General features: G+C 41.3%; 1 protein-coding gene across 1 annotated transcript; it reads right to left on the bottom strand.

The window, feature by feature from the left end:
* Positions 1-7,579: 7,579 nt before the first annotated feature.
* Positions 7,580-9,587, bottom strand: CUNH1orf68 (chromosome unknown C1orf68 homolog). Its single transcript, XM_004782324.1, has 2 exons — positions 9,537-9,587; positions 7,580-8,557 (listed from the first exon to the last, which is right to left on the bottom strand). The coding sequence occupies exon 2, from the start codon at positions 8,534-8,536 to the stop codon at positions 7,757-7,759; it is 780 nt and encodes a 259-aa protein (XP_004782381.1). The 5' UTR covers positions 8,537-8,557; positions 9,537-9,587; the 3' UTR covers positions 7,580-7,756.
* Between the last annotated feature and the right edge of the window lie 12,714 nt (positions 9,588-22,301).

Below are 22,301 nucleotides of genomic sequence, written 5' to 3' on the forward strand. Positions count from 1 at the left end.
AATAAGTGAATTTGGTTTTTCCTGATACAAGGAAGCCTAACTTAGCCTTCTTAAAATATGTATGTTTTGAAGAAAGGTTGCGGGTTTCTCTCCTTACCCCACCCTGAACCATGAAGGCACTCTCATTCTTTTAAAGACTCCTGCAGGAATGTGAATGTCTATCAAGACATGGGAATAAAGATGCAGGAGCTTGAGCTAAGGGCACAGGGACAACAGTTTTACCTTCTCCCTATTCCAGAGCCAGAACTCTATCCCTGCTGAGGAAGGATAGTCAGGTAGATCCACCTAGAAATAAAGAACTCAGATTTCTTTTCAATAGACCTCTTCATTCATGGGCAGACATTTGCCAGGAAATAGGAAATGAGTGGAGGGGGAAAAACCTCCACACACACAAAAACCTTTCTGACCTGCTAGTGTGGTCAATTAAGAAGTAACTTAATTATTCACAATAGCCAAGATCCAGAAACAACCTAATCATCTGTTAATGGATGATGAATAAAGAAAATGTGATATATATATACACAATGGGATATTACTCAGTTATAAAAAGAAGGGAATCCTGCCATTTACAACAACGTGGGAGACTTGAAGGATATTATACTGAATGAAATAAGCCAGACACAGGAAAACAAACAATATGTGATTTCACTTCCATGAGGAATCTAAAACAGTTAAATTCATAAAAACAGAATGGAGTGGTGGTTACCAGGGATGGGGGTGGTGTGGGTGGAAAATGGGAGATGTCAATGAAGGGTATAAACTTTCAATCCTAAAATGAATAAGTTCTGGGGCTCTACTATACAGCATGGTGAATACAGTTAATAATGCTGTATTGTGTACTTTAAATTTGCAAAAAGAGTACATCTTACATGTACTCACCCAGAAACACACATAGATAAACACACAGACACACACACACACACACACTCCAGTAACTATGTGATGTCATGGATATGTTAATCAGCTTGATTTTGATAAACATTTCAAAATATATATATATATATATCATATCATGTTGTATACTTTAAATATATTCAAATTTTGCCAATCATACTTTATTGAGAATAAAGTAAAAAAGCTTTTCATTTAAGATATCACACAGAAATGCTGTGCCCCTTTTGAAGTTTTTGGATGAGATTTTAACTGAGAAATTTTGAAAATAAAGATGTCTTAGGGAAAGTGTTCACCAGTCCACAGATGTGTGATAAATTCATAGTGGGTTCCTCTATTTGGGACTGTATTTTCAATCCTTTGAGGAAGCTGGAAATGCAATCTAGTAGGAAGGCAATCTAGTAAGAAAACAAAACAAACAAAGACATGACATAGTATTAGTAGGAAAGCAGTCTAGGAAGAAAAATAAAGCAGGGTAGCGTGAAGAGCTGGAGCAGAGCCTGGTGGTCAGAGGTGGGATGTATGGAGTGTTTAACACTGAGACAGGTTCAATGAACAGTTGATAGTATTTAGCTTGACATTTTTCTGTCTGAAAAGTCCATAGAAACTATGCCTCTGAGTTTTCTCTGCTGTTCCCTGGATAATCAGACTGGATTAAAAAAATATGTAGTGAAAAAAAGGGCCATCTGTACCCCAATGTTTATAGCAGCTATGGCCATGGTCGCCAAACTGTGGAAAGAACCAAGATGACCTTCAACCGATGAATGGATAAGGAAGATGTGGTCCATATACACTACGGAGTATTCTGCCTCCATCAGAAAGGACGAATACTCAACTTTTGTAGCAACATGAACAGGACTAGAATAGATTATGCTGAGTGAAATAAGTCAAGCAGAGAGAGTCAATTATCATATGGTTTCACTTATTTATGGAACATAACAAATAGCATGGAGGACATGGGGAGTTAGAGAGGAGAAGGGAGTTGGGGGATATTAGAAGAGGAGGTGAACCATGAGAGACTATGGACTCTGAAAAACAATCTGAGGGGTTTGAAGTGGCGGGGGGGTGGGAGGTTGGGGTACCAGGTGGTGGGTATTAGAGAGGGCACAGATTGCATGGAGCACTGGGTGTGGTGAAAAAATAATGGTACTGTTATGCTGAAAATAAATAAATGAAAAAAATACAGAAAGTTCCCATAGAATAGATATATAAATAAGGAAGATTAATTTCTTTATTTTATAAGAAAATATTGAGTCCTGCCCTATGCTAGACTCTGGGACATCAATGAGATAAGACCTAATTTCCTCTCCTGTAAATCATCTGTCTAATAGGTTAAGGTGAATACATCTCCCATCAGTATGTGCATGGGGGTTGGACACAAGGGCTGGCTGCGAGGATCTCTGAAAATATTAATCATTGTCTGCTTTTCTCAGTGCTTTGGAGCCACACATACTCTTCCACCCCTTATCCCTACTGTGGGGAGAGATGCCTGCTACATCATCCACCTGTCCAATCCCACACAGCCAACTTGCTAATTGTGCCATCAGCAATCATCAGCAGGGTGGAGATGCTTACACCAGTGACAATGAATGACATCTAATTGTGACATTTTTCCCAGCTAGCTTCTGTCTTAATACCTGGCCTAGATTCTCCTTTATTGTCAAGCACTGAATCCCCAGGGAAGAGCTGTTAATCTGGGTGCCCCTGACTATGTCTCTTTAAGGGAGGCCACCAGCTAGCTATCAAACTTCTACCCCATTTCTATTCTCTTGGAAAGCTCCACTGTCTGAACTTTGAGGAGGAGACAAAAAAATTGGAAGCATGGACTGTCAGGGCTAGAAAATTTGGTTCCTTTGGTGACTGTTTCATCCAACTTCCTAATTTTATAGACATGGACACTGGGGTTCAAAGGGGTGAAGTGGCTTATTCAGTGTTAGAGAATGTACTATGGCAGAGCTGGCATGAGAACAGAGGTAGAAGAATCTGGTAGACTACAGTCGCTTTAAACATCAGTATACCTTTTCATAATCAGATCCATAAGCAAAACCTTCTCTCATTGCATTTTACTTTAGAACTGTAAAATTTCAAACTATGAGAACCCCTTAATAGTTCTCATCTGATATGATTGTCACTCTCTTAGTTGAAGTAGCTTTCAGGTTTACAGTCTGAGCCCCTCCAACTGGGGGCAGGACAATGGCTTCATGGATTTTGCTTGGCAATATTTCAGGCAGTTTTATGAGACACCAACCCTCTGGGTGAAGAGATCATACAACTTGTCCGAAGTCATAACATCAATAAATGGGCCTGTCTGTCTCCAAGTTCCAGGCTGCATAACACTGGCTGTTGCTCCTCCCACACCTGACAGGCCATTCATCTCATTGCTCAGAGAAGAAAGGCATCACATGTAAAGCAACTACCATTGTGCCCAGCACACAGTAAGCCCTCACTAAATAAAGGACAATTCCTTCTGTCCTTCCTTGTAGATGTCAAGAATAGATCCGAGTCCTTTTTCTTATGGGTATTTAATCATATTAGTTATACATTCAAGACAATATATGTATAATGTATTTTAAAATAAAAACTTCAATATATTTGACTATATGTTTATTTCCTAAATTCGGAAATATTATGAGGCCTATATATGTATTAGACTTAATTGTGAATAATTTTGGCATAAGCATTTTCCTGAGAGAAAACATTATTAAAAATTAGTCTATACAGGGAAGTAGAATTAGGATTCAAGTCAGTAGAATTTTCTATTCCAGAAAAACTGTGGGAAAACAGACTCTTGAAAGAGCCCAGGAGAGCAGTACCTCAGCTCATCCGAGAACACTGTCCCCAATCTCCCAGGGATTTGCTTCATGTTCTGGACTTGCCATTCCCTTTAACTTATTCCCAATAAATTCTCTATAACTAGTGTAGAGGGACTAGGAGTCAGGAAATCTGGATTAATTTACATAAAAAATGAAACATCAAGATTTGTTTAACTATAAAAAACAAAACATGATAGAACTTTTGATTTGCCTTAAAATGTCCTGAAACTGAATATTGTATTCTTTTTCTAACCCATCAGTTGTAGAGATGAGAGAACCAGCTTTGAGCATAGACCACCTGATGCTGGCACTTGAAGGCACCTTTACTCACAGAGTGGCCCAAGCTGTCATATAGTACCTGTACAAGCCAGACCCAGAACTGGGCAGCTACACAGGGCAGGGTAGGAAAGAGCCAGATAAATTAATGCTACTAGGTAGTTGTTTTAGATTATCTTTATATGTTCTAAAAATAGTAATTATTTTTGCAGAGAAAAATAAACTTTAAGAGGCACAAATAATATAGTATTTACCACCTGCCTCCTTGAAACCTCACAACAGCTCCCTTTGGCTGAATGGATATCTCCAGCAACACCATCCATCCCCACCCGTAGTAGCATCCATCAGGTACTCCTGCCCTTCTGTCTCACTGTGCACTCTCTCCCTTCAGCTCCTTACTCCTGCCAGGCCCCCTCCTCCCACAGAGTCCCAGGCTGTGCTTCTGCCTCTGCCTGGAGAGGCCTTTCTTTGTTGCTCAGTAATTAACTCCTACTCAACCTTGAGATTGACTGGCACTTTCTCAAAGTAGTCCTTTCAGATCTCCCTGAACAGGTAAAATCTGTATATTGCAGGATGTCAGGGCACCCAGTACCCTTCATAGCTGTGCACCTTTACATTTATTTATTGGGTTTTTATTGTTTATTCTCCCTCTCTGCTGTAAACTCCAAAATGGCAGTGATGGTGCCTGGAAGAAAATAGATGTTCAGCAACTATTTATTAGATGAATTAATGAAAATCAGACACAAAAGTTACTTCTAGACCTTCCAGACTGGCCAAGCTCACACAAGCTTCTCAGGTTCTGGCATCTGGCTTCTCAGAATCCTGAGGTCTGTGTAAGGTGGGGGATTCCAGCACCATGTGTTGGGGTTCTTTTGGAGGTACTCCTAACTACTGGGGTGCCTTGAAAGCCTAGATTCCATTGGCTGCTTCTCCTCACAGGGACTTTCCTACATATACATCCCTGGCACACAAGCAGCGCTCTTCCAAAGCTCTGGAGTTGTAGGAGGATATTTCTATTCTGCTCCACCTCATGCGTCCAAACTTAGTGCCCTGCTCTTTGGGGATCAGAGACTTTGATTTGATTTCAACATGACACTAACTTTCTTGGGTCTAGGTGGTAGTTACAGAGATGTGTTTGCTGAATGATGAACTTATGATTTGTGTACTTTTCTATACTTTCAAATTTCAATATAAAATGTTTAAAATATTTATAAAGACCTTAACAGCAACTCATACAATAATGAGAAAGAGACAGACAGACAAAGTGAGGCAAAAATCAAGAGAAAGAAAGACAGAGAGAAAAAGAAAGAGAAATCAAAATACATGTCAGAAAAGGCAATAGGGTATGGTTAAATATATCACTGCTTAGCCAAACAACAGAAATGTCAGAAAGCAAACAACAAAGAGAAAAAGACATAATTATATGTACTAACCAAAATTTGAGTTGAATATTTCAATTAAATTTCAATATTGAGTTGAATATTCACTATTAAATGAAAATAGGTCATCATAGAGCGATCTTCAGGATATGTAATGGGTTGACATTTACTAATGCATGTGTTTACTTTCTTCTACATTTCTTTTACTTACACACTGTACCAAGAGAATTATGTGTTTGCCTTTTAAGCTTTATATTCTCTTCTCTCTTCCCTGTACAAAATGAACAGAATGGCATAGAGCTAGACAGCTGGGGGAAAAGGAGAGGGGTTTGTTCCTGGGTGAGTTCCTCTGGAAAGGAGAATCCCAGGATTGGGCAAAGGATAGAGAAAACTAGCAAATCAGCCAAGGAGGCTCAGGCTACACAACCAGGACCAGACTTGGGTCTGCTGGGTTGAGGGGGTGGCAAGGGAAAAGGAGACAAAGAAGCTACACTGTCTGGATGTTAGGATTTGGGGGTTTTCAGGGAAGGAAACTTGAGCATCTGTGCTCAGGATATGGGAGAATTGAAGAGGAGAGAAAATGGGAATTTTAGAAGTTTATTATGAGTTATAAAATGGATTCCCAGCAATACTTTACTGACACATCAGTGCTGGGCTGGGCTTTTAGGATCCTATCCATTCTCTACATATGTTGGGCCATGGTGGGGTTAGACAAAGATCTAATCCAAACTCTAATCCAGGGTCATCCCTGGAATAGAATATGGAATTGGAAATTAAAAAGTAATTTTTGTCTATAAAAGTCATGTAGTTGATCCTTAAACAACATGGATTCGAACTGTACAGGTCCAATTATATATATATATTTTTTTCAATGAATACAGTATTATAAATGTATTTTCTCTGTCTTACGATTTTCTTAATAATACTTCCTTTTATCTAGCTCACTTCATTATAAGAATACAGTATAAAACACACATAACATACAAAATGTGTGTTAATTGATTATCTTATCAGTAAGGTGAACAGTAGGCTATTAGTAGTTACCTTTCTGGGGAGTCAGAAGTGTGGATTTTAGACTATCGGTGAGATTGGCGCCCCTAACCCCTGCATTGTTCAAACGTCAACTGTACTATTTGAATGTTTACATAGTTCATGCTACTTACCTAATTTTTAATTAATAAATATAAAAACATTACATGCCCACATTCATTGCTGAAGGAGCAGTACAGAGACCAATATTGCCAGAGCTACTAGGTGGTACAAGAGAAGATCATGGTGCCCAGTGATCTGGCTGCAGTGAGTTTGGCTGGAGGGATGGAGTATGATTTGGGGGATCATGACTTAGATGTTCCAAGGCAGCACAGTAGTCTAGATGATATATCACAAGTGCCCCAGCATAACCCGAGAGAGGTTGCTTAAAAATGAACTCAACTTCCCAGTTCTAGTTGGAATGTTCCTTTACATATTCACCAAACGTGCTGCCTCCTCTGCTCATGCACCAGGGTTTGTGGATTGTGCTGAAGAGCACTTATCCCTTACTCATTTCCTTTTTGCTGTGTGGGTTTACAGTCTCTAGCTATAAAAACCCACCCCAAACCCCCCGGGTTATCAAAGTAATGGAGGAGGAAGTACTAGTGAGGAAGCCCAGGACCAGATGCTTAAGCCAAAAGGCTCACTCCTAGGGCTGTCTCCCTGGCTAACGTGGGGAGTTTCCACCTGCTGAATGGAAACCACCTGAGAGTGGTTCCCTATGCTTTCCCTCAGGTCTTTCCTCTGGGGCTTCAGGGGGCCAAACCCATCAGATGAGATAATGGAATCCATAGAGCCATTCCCACACAAGCAAGGGGCATCTTCTTAAGGCTCCTGAAGAGATCTGGTTTCACAGACCCTTCAACATCCAGGAAGCTGAACCCTGAGTTCACATGCAACAATCATGCTACCATGAGAGCCTAAGCATAGCCAATCACTCTCCTTACACTCATCAGAGGGCAGGAAAAAGGCATCTTCTGATCCCCAAATCTCCAGCTAACTTGCATGGGGAAGTTTATTAGGGGCATTCTAGAATGATCCAGAATCCCAGGCTAGGATTATTCCAGCTTGGTCTGCTTATTCATGTCCATTCAGACTTTTCCTCTTGTTGAGAAACAAGAGGAAGAGAGGAAGAGTTTCTGATAGAAAAGTAGAAATATGGACCAAATAGACAGGACACCACTATGAATTGCATTCAGAGCTTTATTCTTGCCAAAGTTTGGGGAGAGCGCGAACTCTAGCAGGCTGCCTTCATAGAGAAGCAAAGTACACAGTGAAGCAATGAAATTCTACATCATTGGGAATATAGGGAAGTGGGGGCCAGAGGCTGGTGAATGTTCCAGACGATGGAGCAAGGTTGTTTTGTATTTAACAACAGCAGTCATCATCACGATCACAGCATGCAGGACCTCGGGACCTCATGGGGATAATTCCCAAGCAGCAGCACCCAGAGCCACAGCCACCACAACTGCAGCCCCCACAGCTGCAGCACCCAGAATCTTCGCAGCAGCCAGATGATCCTGAGTTGCAGTCTTGGGGCCGTTGGACCCAGCGTCTTAGGGGACTTACCCCAAAGGTCCGGGGAGCCAGGCAGCAGTAGCTGGTGGAACAGGGTGCAGAGCATGGATCAGGTACGCCACATGAGGTGGTCAAGCTACTTGCAGGAGCCTGAACATAGTAGGTCTGGCCAGGAGAAGGGCCCTGACCATAGCAAGTCTGGGTCTGGCATGGGGTTGGGCACTTCACATAGGTTGTCTGGCACAGAGCTGGGTACTTCATGTATGTCTGACAAGGAGCTAGGCATTTCATATAGGTTGTCTGGGATGGAGCTGGGCATTTCACATAGGTCTGAGTCTGGCAAGGAGTTACACATTTCACATAGGTCTGAGTTGGGCATGGAGCTGGGCATTTAACATAGGTCTGAGTCTGGCAAGGAGTTACACATTTCACATAGGTCTGAGTTGGGCATGGAGTTGGGCATTTTACATAGGTCTGAGTCTGGCAAGGAGTTACACATTTCACATAGGTTTGGGTCTGGGTTGGAGCTGTGCATTTCACAGAGGTACCTTTGGTACTCTGCACAGCTCCTAATCCAGAACCTTTCACACAAGACGGGGGGATCTGTTGCTGCTTCTGCTGATCACACATCTTCCTGTGGTTTTGTAAAATCTGAAAAGAAAAGTCTCATTAGAACTAGAAGGTTTCCAGGGAAACCCTCAGCATCCCATATGAATAGAATGATCTGTAAGCAGGAACACTTTTGGGAAGGTCACAGGCACTCAGACCTGACATAGGGTGAACTCAAAGCCAGGGATCTTGCTTGGCTCTTGTGCCTGTGCCTGGACATGTGCCTCAGTTACCATAGTGGAAAATGAAGGGCTGGAAGGAGTGATGTCTTTTCTACCCAATTCTCCAAGCCTCCTCTTTTCTTACTCAGTTTTTTGCCTGTATTACAGATTCTCCTTAGAAAATTATTTCCCCTCATTGCCAGCTCTCTCAGGACTGAGTTTCTTATTCCTTCCTGCCAGGCCAGGCAGTACCCAGGGAAAGCAAGTTCTTGTCAGTAGACCCAGAATCAATGTGAGTCTCAGGTTGAGCCCTACAGAGCATGACAAGTCTGGAGTTTGAGTTTCCACCATTTGCTCTTCAGGCCGGATGGACTATCACTTCACCACATAAATGGATACATGAGTGGACTGCACAACTGCAATCAGGGAGAGAAAGTATGGTTGTTCTCTGACAACCCCTTCTGACACAAGGTCAACAGCTTGGCTCTAGTTCCGTACCTCTGCCTCTACCCTTCAGGCCCCAGCCTCTGCACTTCCCACCAGCTCTACCCTAGCTCCTTCAGCGGCCACCCTCATGCCTCATTTTTTTTTTTAAAGATTTATTTATTTATTTGACAGAGAGAGATTACAAGTAGGCAGAGAGGCAGGCAGAGAGAGAGGAGGAAGCAGGCTCCCTGCTGAGCAGAGAGCCCGATGCGGGACTCGATCCCAGGACCCTGAGATCATGACCTGAGCCGAAGGCAGCGGCTTAACCCACTGAGCCACCCAGGCACCCCTCATGCCTCATTTTGACCACCTTCAACCCACCCTAATGTCACCTCTCCTTCCTAGTTGTATCCCTAACCCAGGCATAGACTTACCTTTTTCACTGACAGGAACAAGACGGGGAGAGGCCAAGGATCTGAGGAGCTGGCCACTAGGAAGGCCTTTTATAGGGTGGCAGTGAGGCAATTTAATGGCATCTGAATGAAGCAGAAGAGATCACGAGGACCAGGGCTGGCACTGCATTGGTGAGATTCCTCCCCAGTATGCCTGGCTCTTCACTCAGAGGCAGAGCATGTCTCTGCTTGACATTGAATTTTCCTGAACACAAGATAAATGATTCCTTTGACCTTCTTCATGAAATAACTCAGCCTTCTTTTTCTAGAAGTTATGAGAGTAGAGATGCCTATGAGATCTGTACCTATGAAGCTGTTTCTAGGTCACATGAGACTTCAAGGACTTTTTCAAAATACAGTTAGCTTCTCAATTTTTCATACACCATGCCAAAAGCTATATTGTACCTCTCCTCAGCCTAAATAGTGAATTCTTCCTGAGGGGCCCCATGGTGGGTCCTGCTGGTTTGGGCTGCTGGCCCCAGTGGTCTCTGCCTCAGGATGGCAACAAACCCCGCCAAGAACTCCAGGTTTGCTCCATGGACTGGCAGGTTATTCTGTTTATTTAGGAAACTGGGTGGCTGCTTAATGATCTCAGAGCTCAGGCTCTATATCTAGGGTGTCTCTCCTCAGTTTATCATGCCCTATATCCCACATCCTCAACTTTGCATGCCCCATAACCTCTTTATCCTCACCTTTCTGGACCTCAATACTGGGCCTAGATACCAGCACAGTGGGAATTCCAGCCAAATGAACACTGTGTGATAACAATTGTAAACTCTAACATTTAACTGAATGCTTCATATGTGCCAAACAGTTCATAAGGGGTGTACATTTACAGAAGACCCTGTAACTGAGGCTTTAAAAGATTAAGGAAGTTACCCATTGTCACAAAGCAATTAGGTAAGAAGCCAGAATTCACATGCATGCAGTCTGCCTTCATAAGCCATGGTCTTTATTGCTATAAGATGCCTTTTATTTCTGTACATAACACTGTCCCTGAATATCTGCCTCCTTCACTTTCTTCAGTGCAGTAAATACAGCAAGAAAAATGGCAATAATATATATTAAGCACATCTTGTGAGGTAGGTTATACTAGCCCTATTTTACAAGGAAACTAAGACCCAGAGGCCTAACTATTTCACCAAGGTAGTCCCATTGGTAGGCAATGGAGTATCACTTGAACCCAGGCCTGTGTATTTACAGAGCCCACGCTCTTGTCACTGATCCATGTCAAGTTGCCCAATGCAGAAAGGTATCTTGATCCTGAGCCAATCCCTAGTTGCAAACTACCACTCCCTCAGTTCAGTAGTGCAAGCCCCACTGTGGCCCCATAGCACGTAAGGAAAAAGTGTTTCTACATTTGTCCATAATGGATCCCGATTTCTCCATGACCATAAATCTTAAAGCTTCCAATTTCGTCAGCAAAGAAGACAAACCCCCACCAGTCCTTAGACACTTCCCCAGCTCAAGTCAGGTCTTGCAGGGTCTTCCCCTGAGTGGCTTGGAGGAAGCAAGGGGGAGATTTTGACCCAGACTTGGAAAGTTTCCTGCTTTCCCCATCATTCCTATGTTGGGTGGGCTTGTAGCACTCCATAGCTTCATCTGTGAAACCTACCGTCCATGTCTGAAACACTCCATAGCTTCATCTGTGAAACCTACTGTCCATGAAAGTGGTTGTGTACCTGAGACCTTTCTTGTTTCTTGAGAAAGGCTTGTACCGCTATATATTTTCCTCTCAGGACTGCCTTTGTTGTGTCCCACAGATTTTGAACCATTGTATTTTCATTATCATTTGTTTCCATGATTTTTTTCAATTCTTCTTTAATTTCCCGGTTGACCCATTCATTCTTTAGAAGGATGCTGTTTAGTCTCCATGTATTTTGGTTCTTTTCAAACTTCCTTTTGTGGTTGAGTTCTAGCTTTAGAGCATTGTGGTCTGAAAATATGCAGGGAATGATTCCAATCTTTTGATACCGGTTGAGTCCTGATTTAGGACCGAGGATGTGATCTATTCTGGAGAATGTTCCATGTGCACTAGAGAAGAATGTGTATTCTGTTGCTTTGGGATGAAATGTTCTGAATATATCTGTGATGTCCATCTGGTCCAGTGTGTCGTTTAAGGCCTTTATTTCCTTGCTGATCTTTTGCTTGGATGATCTGTCCATTTCAGAGAGGGGAGTGTTAAAGTCCCCTACTATTATTGTATTATTGTTGATGTGTTTCTTTGATTTTGTTATTAATTGGTTTATATAGTTGGCTGCTCCCACGTTGGGGGCATAGATATTTAAAATTGTTAAATCTTCTTGTTGGACAGACCCTTTGAGTATGATATAGTGTCCTTCCTCATCTCTTATTATAGTCTTTGGCTTAAAATCTAATTGATCTGATATAAGGATTGCCACTCCTGCTTTCTTCTGCTGTCCATTAGCATGGTAAATTCTTTTCCACCCCCTCACTTTAAATCTGGAGGTGTCTTCGGGCTTAAAATGAGTTTCTTGGAGGCAACATATAGATGGGTTTTGTTTTTTTATCCATTCTGATACCCTGTGTCTTTTGACAGGGGCATTTAGCCCATTAACATTCAGGGTAACTATTGAGAGATATGAATTTAGTGCCATTGTTTTGCCTGTAAGGTGACTGTTACTGTATATGGTCTCTGTTCCTTTCTGATCTACCACTTGTAGGCTCTCTCTTTGCTTAGAGGACCCCTTTCAAGATTTCCTGTAGAGCTGGTTTGGTGTTTGCAAATTCTTTCAGTTGTTGTTTGTCCTGGAAGCTTTTAATCTCTCCTTCTATTTTCAATGATAGCCTAGATGTATATAGTATTCTGGGCTGCATGTTTTTCTCATTTAGTGCTCTGAAAATATCATGCCAGCTCTTTCTGGCCTGCCAGGTCTCTGTGGATAAGTCAGCTGCCAATCTAATATTTTTACCATTGTATGTTACAGACTTCTTTTCCCGGGCTGCTTTCAGGACTTTCTCTTTGTCACTGAGACTTGTAAATTTTACTATTAGGTGATGGGGTGTGGGCCTATTCTTCTTGATTTTGAGGGGCATTCTCTGAACCTCCTGAATTTTGATGCTCGTTCCCTTTGCCATATTGGGGAAATTCTCCCCAATAATTCTCTCTAGTATACCTTCAGCTCCCCTCTCTCTTTCTTCTTCTTCTGGAATCCCAATTATTCTAATGTTGTTTCGTCTTATGGTGTCACTTATCTCTCGAATTCTCCCCTCGTGGTCCAGTAGCTGTTTGTCCCTCTTTTGCTCAGCTTCTTTATTCTCTGTCATTTGGTCTTCTATATCACTAATTCTTTCTTCTGCCTCATTTATCCTAGCAGTGAGAGCCTCCATTTTTGATTGCACCTCATTAATAGCTTTTTTGATTTCAACTTGGTTAGATTTTAGTTCTTTTATTTCTCCAGAAAGGGCTTTTATATCTCTCGAGAGGGTTTCTCTAATATCTTCCATGCCTTTTTCGAGCCCACTAGAACCTTGAGAATTGTCATTCTGAACTCTAGATCTGACATATTACCGATGTCTGTATTGATTAGGTCCCTAGCCTTCGGTACTGCCTCTTGTTCTTTTTTTTGTGTTGAATTTTTCCGTCTTGTCATTTTGTCCTGAGAAGAGTATATGAAGGGGCAAGTAAAATACTAAAAGGGTGGCAACAACCCCAGAAAAGTATGCTTTAACCAAATTAGAAGAGATCCCGAATCGTGACGGGGTAGAAAGGGGATAAAAAGAGGTTCAAAAAGGAAGAAAGGAAAAAAAAAAAAAGAAAAAAGAGAAAAAAAAAGAAAGTAAAGAATTAAAAAAAAAACACCTAAGAAAAATATAAAAAAGAAAAAATATATATATTAGATAAACTAGTAAAAAATCGTTAAAAAAAGAAAAAGGTAACAGTTAAAAAAAATTTTACCCGAAGGCGAGAAAAAAAAAAAAAAAACAACAACAACAAAAAACAAAATATGAGAAAGAAAAAAATTAAATTAATCGCAAGACTAAAAAAAAATCACAGGGAAAAAGCCATGAGTTCTGTGCTTTGCTTTCTCCTCCTCTAGAATTCTGCTGCTCTCCTTGGTATTGAAACTGCACTCTTTGGTAGGTGAACTTGGTCTCGGCTGGATTTCTTGTTGCTCTTCTGGGGGAGGGGCCTGTTGTAGTGATTCTCAAGTGTCTTTGCCCCAGGCGGAATTGCACCGCCCTTACCTGGGGCCGGGGTGAGTAATCCGCTTGGGTTTGCTTTCAGGAGCTTTTGTTCCCTGAGCGCTTTCCGTAGAGTTCCAGAGTACGGGAATACAAATGGCGGACTCCTGGTCTCCGGCCCGGAGGAGCCGAGAGCCCAGGGCCGCACTCCTCAGTGCGCCCTCAGAGAACAGCGCCCAGTAACTACCGTCTGCCTATCCTCCGGCCGCGCTCCGAGCTCACCGAGCCTGCGACCGGTTCAAGGTCACCCCGAGCTGCGAGCTTACTGTCGGCTCTGTCTCTGTAGCCGGCTTTCCCATTCCAATACCCGCAAGCTCTGCGACACTCAGACACCCCCGATCCTTCTGTGACCCTGCGGGACCTGAGGGCACACTGACCCCGTGTGGGGTTTGCCCCGGGTAGCCTCTGGAGCGATGTCCCTCAGCGGAACAGACTTTTAAAAGTCCTGATTTTGTGCGCGGTTGCTCCGCTGCTTGCCGGGAGCCGGCCCCTCCCCCCGGGGTCTATCTTCCCGTCGCTTTGGATTCACTTCTCCGCCGGTCCTACCTTTCAGGAAGTGGTTGTTTTTCTGTTTCCAGAATTGCTGTTCTTCTTCTCTCGATCTGCCGATGGATTTTCAGGTGTTTGCAATCTTTAGATAAGCTATCTAGCTGATCTCTGGCTAGCTGAAGTAGTCTCAGGCTGCTACTTCTCCGCCATCTTCTATGAAAGTGGTGTTAGGTTGTTCCATTTACCTATTCTGTGTCCCACCTCAGCTGGCACCCAGGCCTGATGTTTTATGAGAACAATGGGATAAGAATGATCTTTTACTGGGGCCATACATATCACATGGTTAGTTCATCACATTTAGTCTCCATAATAGTATCTTAAATAAGTTTTAAAAACCTGTCAAAGCTCACATAGCTTAAAGTAGTAGACCCAGAATTTGAACCCAAATTTATTCTTCTTTTTTTTTCTGCCAAAACAGCTATTTTTAGTGTTGAAATACGGGATGCTTTAAGAACTATACCTTTTAGCAGACCAACAGACACAGTTATTAAGAAGTCCTATAACTCAGACATAGGATGGGACAACCCTACTCTCTACAGAAGAAAATGCCATAGAAGGGCAATCATTTTAAGGCACATCAACAAAACAAGAGAGAGAGTTCAAAACACAAATGAAACTCAGCCTAGTTCTGATTCTGTTATTGCCTCATAGTGTGGCCCCCATGTGTTCTGCTATCTCTACGCTTTTTCTTTTCCACCATAAAATAGTCAGTGAAGCCCCTCCTGGCTATGATATTCTAAGATTGTAGAGGCTTCTTCTACAAAGGAAATGTATTTATACCCTCACTATTCATGGAGTCATTCCCACTAGACCATAATTTCTATGCATTTATAACTGTGGACACATTCACTGTATATCATCTGGCTCAACTGGAGGACCTGGAGAACACTAACTACACCAATGAATGAATGATTGAATGAACCAGTGTTCTTTCCAATGACAGTACACCCTAATCCAACCTCCTTCCTCCATATGGCCAATGACATCCTACTATTAGCCAATCTGTTCACCTTGAGCCATCCATGAGCTCTAATTGGCTCACTTCCTCTTCTGTGGGGCTAAGCTGTCACTAATGGGTTTAACATCTTCAGGAAGCACTAACATCTCTGGTGAGAGATACAGTTTCCACGAGCCACCAAAACAGGTGTGGGGCTGTGCCCCACCCATTTTATAGGCTGGGAAGTTGAGGTATGGAGAAGTCAGATGACTGTGAGGTCATCTGTGTGAGGGTGAGTCACAGGGTTATTCCCAAAAGGGCCTACTTATCTCTTTGGACACAAGCACATAGAAAGAGAGACCTATGGATTTATGTAATAATATTAGTCTGGTAGACTCACAGGGTAATATGTAGAAAGAATCATGGATTCATAGAATACAGAAACACAGATTGAGAATTATGGCATCTCTAAAGTAGAGGGGATTAATACATATCATGGGGTCTGGCCCCTGCCTTAACACAATGCAATAGCTAATTCATCTGGACTAATGGGCTGTTCTTCTTAGGAAGAACTTCTGATCTTTAAAAGCTCCCCTGGTTAGCTCATTTTAGGACTTACCATTTGGACTGTCAGAAAACATGTACTAGATTATTTTAAGGTCCCTAACAATACCAGCATCAATGCATCCTGACATGAATTACATATTTGAAGTTGTACCTCTGAATGCATGAACCAAACCAAGATTTCAACTCTATGGTATCCCAACTCTGACCAGGAGACCCAGAGAGGGAAGTACCCAATTTGACATGTGGATCCCTGAAGGCAGGGCCCAGATCTCCTCACATCCTGGGAGCTGTATTTTATCAGAGACAGCAGGCACTCAAGGTCGAAATCTGGATCCCTCCTTTTTTGTGGAAGATAAATAGGAGGAAGTGAGAAGCCAGATACCTGGGAGATGGAGGGCACAGGCATATTGGTATCCAGTGAGAAATCTCACTTCTGTGTCTGAGAATACACTACAGAATTCCCCTCCTTTAGATCCCATGTCTGTGTGTGTCTCTACTCCATGCTCAGGTCTGAGATTTTTCCAGAGATCCTCTGAACCATTATTCCAGTGACAATATGGGATTCCTGCTAGATTGTTAGGAGATTATACTGTAGAAACATGGAATGGAGGGCTAGCAAGGGCCTTTCCAAGCACAGAGCTTGGCCCCACTATATTGGGACTGAGGCCCACAGAGGAGGAAAGAAATTTCTTTCCTCAGGTAGGAGCAAACATTAGACAGGAATTTCTGAATTCCATCCAGGGCACATTCCATTATAACACGTGGCCACTGAACAGGCTCGCTAGGGAGCACCCTCACCTGGTCTCATCCTTGACTCCTTTTCTGTTTCCCAAACCCACCAAAACTATCACAAGGGGAGCCAGTGAAAGTCATCAAAGAATATTATTTATGGAGGAAAGACTGTTTTCACATATGTGAGGGGAGAGTCACAGAGGTTTCCCACTGTGTGCACATGTTGGTCACTGAAATATGAGAACCCCAACTCCAACCTGGATCAGAGTCTTGTCTGTGTCTGGGCCAGAAACACAAGGCAAGACAGCACTAGGACACTCTTAATTACAGAGGCCAGGGAAAATTCTTACCCATATATCCCTCTTTCTCCTGGAATGATCCATTGGGTTTAGTTTCCTTGAACTTCTGCCAACCCTTCCATGACCCATTTATTCTCTTGCAACATACACAAGCTCACTAGTCCCTTGGGTGTATGTACCACTTTGTAGAGCTATTTAATTGCCTTTGGTCTTAAGGACCACCCTCTGACATTTTCAGTAGCAACTGCCTCTTCTTTGCATTTTAGGATACAAAGGCATTCAGGGAGGTTCTGTGTTTCCCTAATATATTACTGCAAAAAGAATCCACTGGATCATAGTACTTCATAGACCCCACCCTCTCATCTACTCCATCCATTTTTCCAGTGCAAATAGTATGTTTTATCCTTTATCCCAACTCCCCTCCCCGCCCCAGTCTAAGACATCCACACAAAGGGCCAATTGCTTTTGTCTTTTCCTGTCAAAGAGTATATGGTTCTCCTCACAGGTCTGTCAATTCCTAGTTGTGTGATTTTAGGCAATCTGCTGAACCTTCTGAATCTGTTTCCTCATCTGTAAGGTAGAGGTATAATCATCAGATCATGCAACTCTTCTGCTAAAAGCATTCTAATAACTTCTTACTCTGCTCATGGTGAAAGCCCAAGCCTTTCCAATGGCTTTCAAAGGGATACACAGACTGGACTCATGACCCCACCACTCCTTTACTTCCCTGACTTCATGTCCCACATTGTCTCCCACTCTATCCTTTGCCACACTGGCCTCCTGGCAGTTCATCTAAGGTTCCAGTCACACTCCTGCTTCAGGGAAATTTGTTATTGTTTTGTTTCTTCCCCACAAACGTTCCTCTCCCAGACGTCCATACAGCTAATTTGCTCACCTCCTTCAAGTCTTTGTCCAGTTATGAACTCAGAGGGCTTTGCTGGTGACCCTGTTTAAAATCATTATCCTCATCCACCTGATAGGCTCTGTCCATCTTGCAAGCTTTATTGTTCTCCATAGAGTTTACAACCAGCTAACACATGACATATTTTAATGCACATGCTTTCTGTTTTCTCACCTTAGAATGTAAAGTCTGTTAGGTTGGAATCTTCATCTTTTTGGTTCACTGGTCAATCCACAGTGCCTTCCTCAAGCACTTGGTGCCCTCAAAATATACTCCTTGGATGAGCAAATAGTATATTTTTCCTTCTTCATTTTCTTTGTCATCTGTGTTTCTTAATTAGGATAAATTAAGTGAAGGAGAAAATTTTACTTTTTTTTTCACTTCTGTATTATTAAGATCTTAAACTATTCTTGAAACATAGTAGGTACTTAGTACATGTCCTTTTTTTTTTTTTTAATATATAAACATATAATGTATTTTTAGCCCCAGGGGTACAGGTCCGTCAATCCCCAGGTTTACACACTTCACAGCACTCACCATAGTATATACCCTTCCCAAAGTCCATAACTCCACCACCCTCTCCCTACCCCTCTCCCCACCCCCAGAAACCCTCAGTTTTTTTTTTCTGAGATCAAGAGTCTTTTATGGTTTGTCTCCCTCCTGATCCCATCTTGTTTCATTTATTCTTTTCCTACCCCCCAAATCCCCCACATTGCATCTCCACTTCCTCATATCAGGGAGATCATATGAGAGTTGTCTTTCTATGATTGACTTATTTTGCTAAGCATAATACCCTCCAGTTCCATCCATGACATCGCAAATGGCAAGATTTCATTTTGAAATTTATTTTTTTTGGTGGCTGAATAGTATTCCATTGTATATATATATACCACTTCTTCTTTATCCATTCATCTGTTGATGGACATCTAGGTTCTTTCCATAGTTGAGCTACTGTGGACATTGTTGCTATAAACATTTGGGTGCATGTGCCCCTTCGGATCACTACATTTGTATTTTTAGGGTAAAACCCAGTAGTGCAATTGCTGGGTCATAGGGTAGCTCTATTTTCAACTTTTCAAGGAACCTCCATGCTATTTTCCAGAGTGGATGCATCAGCTTGCATTCCCACTAATAGTGTAGGAGGTTTCCCCTTTCTCCACATCCTTGACAGCATCTGTTGTTTTCTGACTTGTTAATTTTAGCCATTCTGATTGGTGTGAGGTAGTATCTCATTGTGGTTTTGATTTGTATTTCCATGATGCCGAGTGATGTGGAGCATTTTTTCATATGTCTGTGGGCCATCTGTATGTCTTCTTTGCAGAAATGTCTGTTCATGTCCTCTGTCCATTTCTTGATTGGATTATTTGTTCTCTGGCTGTTGAGTTTGATAAGCTCTTTATAGATTTTGAATACTAGCCCTTTATCTGTTATGTTGCTTACAATATCTTCCCCCATTCTGTCAGTTGTCTTTTGGCTTTGTTAACTGTTTCCTTTGCTGTGCAAAAGATTTTGATCTTGATGAAGTCCCAATAGTTCATTTTAGCCCTTGCTTTCTTTGCCTTTGGAGATGTTCCTAGGAAGAATTTGCTGCAGTTGAGGTCGAAGAAGTTGCTGCCTGTCGTCTCCTTAAGGATTTTGATGGATTCCTTTGTCACATTGAGGTTCTTCATCCCTTTTGATTCTATTTTCATGTGTTGTAAGGAAATGGTCCAGTTTCATTTTTCCGCATGTGGTTGTCCAATTTCCCCAACACCATTTATTGAAGAGGCTGTCTTTTTTCCATTGGACATTCTTTCCAGCTTTGTTGAAGATACTTGACCATAGAGTTGAGGGTCTATTTCTGGGCTCTCTATTCTGTCCCATTGATCTATGAGTCTGTTTTTGTACCAGTACCATACTGGCTTGATGATGACAGCTTTGTAATAGAGCTTGTAGTCTGGAATTCGATGCCACCAATTTTGGCTTTCTTTTTCAATATTCCTTTGGCTATTTGAGGTCTTTTCGGGTTCCATATAAATTTTAGGATTATTTGTTCCATTTCATTGAAAAACATGAATGGGATTTTGATAGGGATTGTGTTTAATGTGTACATTGCTTTAGGTAGCATAGACTTTCACAATATTTGTTCTTTCAATCCATAAGCATGGAAAATTTTCCATTTCTTTGTGTCTTTCTCAATTTCTTTCATGAGTACTTCATATTTTTCTGATTATAGATTCTTTGCCTCTTTGGTTAGGTTTATTCCTAGGTATCTTATAGTTTGGGGTGCAATTGTAAGTGGGATTGACTCCTTAATTTCTCTTTCTTCTGTCTTCTTGTTGGTGTAAAGAAATGCAACTGATTTCTGTGCATTGATTTTATATCCTGACACTTTACTGAATTCCTATACAAGTTCTAGCAGTTTTGGAGTGAAGTTTTTTGGGTTTTCCACATATAGTATCATATCATCTGCAAAGAGTGATAGCTTGACTTCTTCTTTGCCAATTTGGATGCCTTTAATTATTTTTGTTGTCTGATTGCTGAGACTAGGACTTCTAGTACTATGTTGAATAGCAGTGGTGATAATGGACATCCCTGCCATGTTCCTGACCTTGGTGGAAAAGCTCTCAGTTTTTCTCCATTGAGAATGATATTTGTGGTGGGTTTTTCATAGATGGCTTTGATGATATTGAGGTATGTGCTCTCTATCCCTACAATTTGAAGAGTTTTGATCAAGAAAGGATGCTGTACTTTGTCAAATGTTTTTTCTTCATCTTTTGACAGTATCACATGGTTCTTGTTCTTTCTTTTATTAATGTATTGTATCACATTGATTGATTTGCGGATGTTGAACTAACCTTGCAGCCCTGGAATAAATCCCACTTAATCATAGAGAATAATCCTTTTAATGTACCATTGAGTCCTATTGGCTCATATTTTGGTGAGAATCTTCGCATCTTTGTTCATCAAGGATATTGGTCTGTAATTCTCTTTTTGATGGGATCCTTGTCTGGCTTTGGGATCAAGGTGATGCTGGCCTCATAAAATGAGTTTGGAAGTTTTATTTCCATTTCCATTTTTTTTTTTTTTTTGGAAAAGTTTCCGGAGAGTAGGAATCAATTCTTCTCTAAAAGTTTGGTAGAATTCCCCTGGGAAGCCATCTGGCCCTGGGCTCTTGTTTGTTTGGAAATTTTTGATGACTGTTTCAATCTCCTTACTGGTGATGGGTCTGTTCAGGTTTTCTATCTCTTCCTGGTTCAGTTTTAATAGCTTATATGTCTCTAAGAATGCATCCATTTCTTCCAGACTGTCAAATTTGTTGGAGTATAGCTGCTCATAATTTGTTCTTATAATTGTTTGTATCTCTTTGTTGTGGTTGTGATCTCTCCTCTTTCATTCATGATTTTATTAATTTGGATCCTTTTCTTTTCTTTTTGATAAATCTGGCCAGGGGTTTATCAATCTTATTAATTCTTTCAAAGAACCAGCTCCTACTTCATTGATTTATCCTATTACTTTTTTGGTTTTTATGTCATTGATTTCTGCTCTGATCTTTATTATTTTTCTTCTCCTGCTGTGTTTAGGCTTTCTTTGTTGCTCTTTCTCCAGCTCCTTTAGGTGTAGGGTTAGGTTGTGTATTTGAGACCTTTCTTGTTTCTTGAGAAAGGCTTGTACCACTATATATTTTCCTCTCAGGACTGCCTTTGCTGTGTCCACAGATTTTGAACCATTGTGTTTTTATTATCATTTGTTTCCAAGAATTTTTTCAATTCTTTTTTAATTTCCTGGTTGACCCATTCATTCTTTAGAAGGATGCTGTTTAGTCTCCATGTATTTGGGTTCTTTCCATATTTCCTCTTGTGATTGAGTTCTAACTTCAGAGCATTGTGGTCTGAAAATATGCAGGGCATGATCCCAATCTTTTGATACTGGTTGAGACATGATTTAGGGCCCAGGATGTTATCTATTCTGGAGAATGTTCCATGTGCACTAGAGAAGAATGTGTATTCTGTTGCTTTGGGATGAAATGTTATGAATATATCTGTGATGTCCATCTGGTCCAGTGTGTCATTTAAGGCCTTTATTTCCTTGCTGATCTTTTGCTTGGATGATCTGTCCATTTCAGTGAGGGGAGTGTTAAAGTCCCCTACTATTATTGTATGATTGTCAATGTGTTTCTTTGATTTTGTTATTAATTGGTTTATATAGTTGGCTGCTCCCATGTTAGGGGCATAGATATTTAAAATTGTTAGATCTTCTTGTTGGATAGACCCTTTAAGTATGAAATCCTTCCTCATCTCTTAGTATAGTATTTGGCTTAAAATCTAATTGATCTCATACAAGGATTGACACCCCAGCTTTCTTTTGATGTCCATTAGCATGGTAAATTGTTTTCCATCCAGCTCACTTTAAGTCTGGAGTTGTCTTTGGGTCTAAAATGAGTTTCTTGTAAACAGCATATTGGTAGGTTTTGTTTTTTTATCCATTCTGATACCCTGTGTCTTTTGATTGGGGCATTTAGCCCATTTATATTCAGGGTAACTATTGAAAGATATGAATTTAGTACCATTTTATTG

Source organism: Mustela putorius, unplaced genomic scaffold (assembly GCF_011764305.1).
Source record: "Mustela putorius furo isolate JIRA1106 unplaced genomic scaffold, ASM1176430v1.1 tig00000695_pilon_pilon_pilon, whole genome shotgun sequence".
Taxonomy (NCBI): Eukaryota; Metazoa; Chordata; class Mammalia; order Carnivora; family Mustelidae; genus Mustela; species Mustela putorius.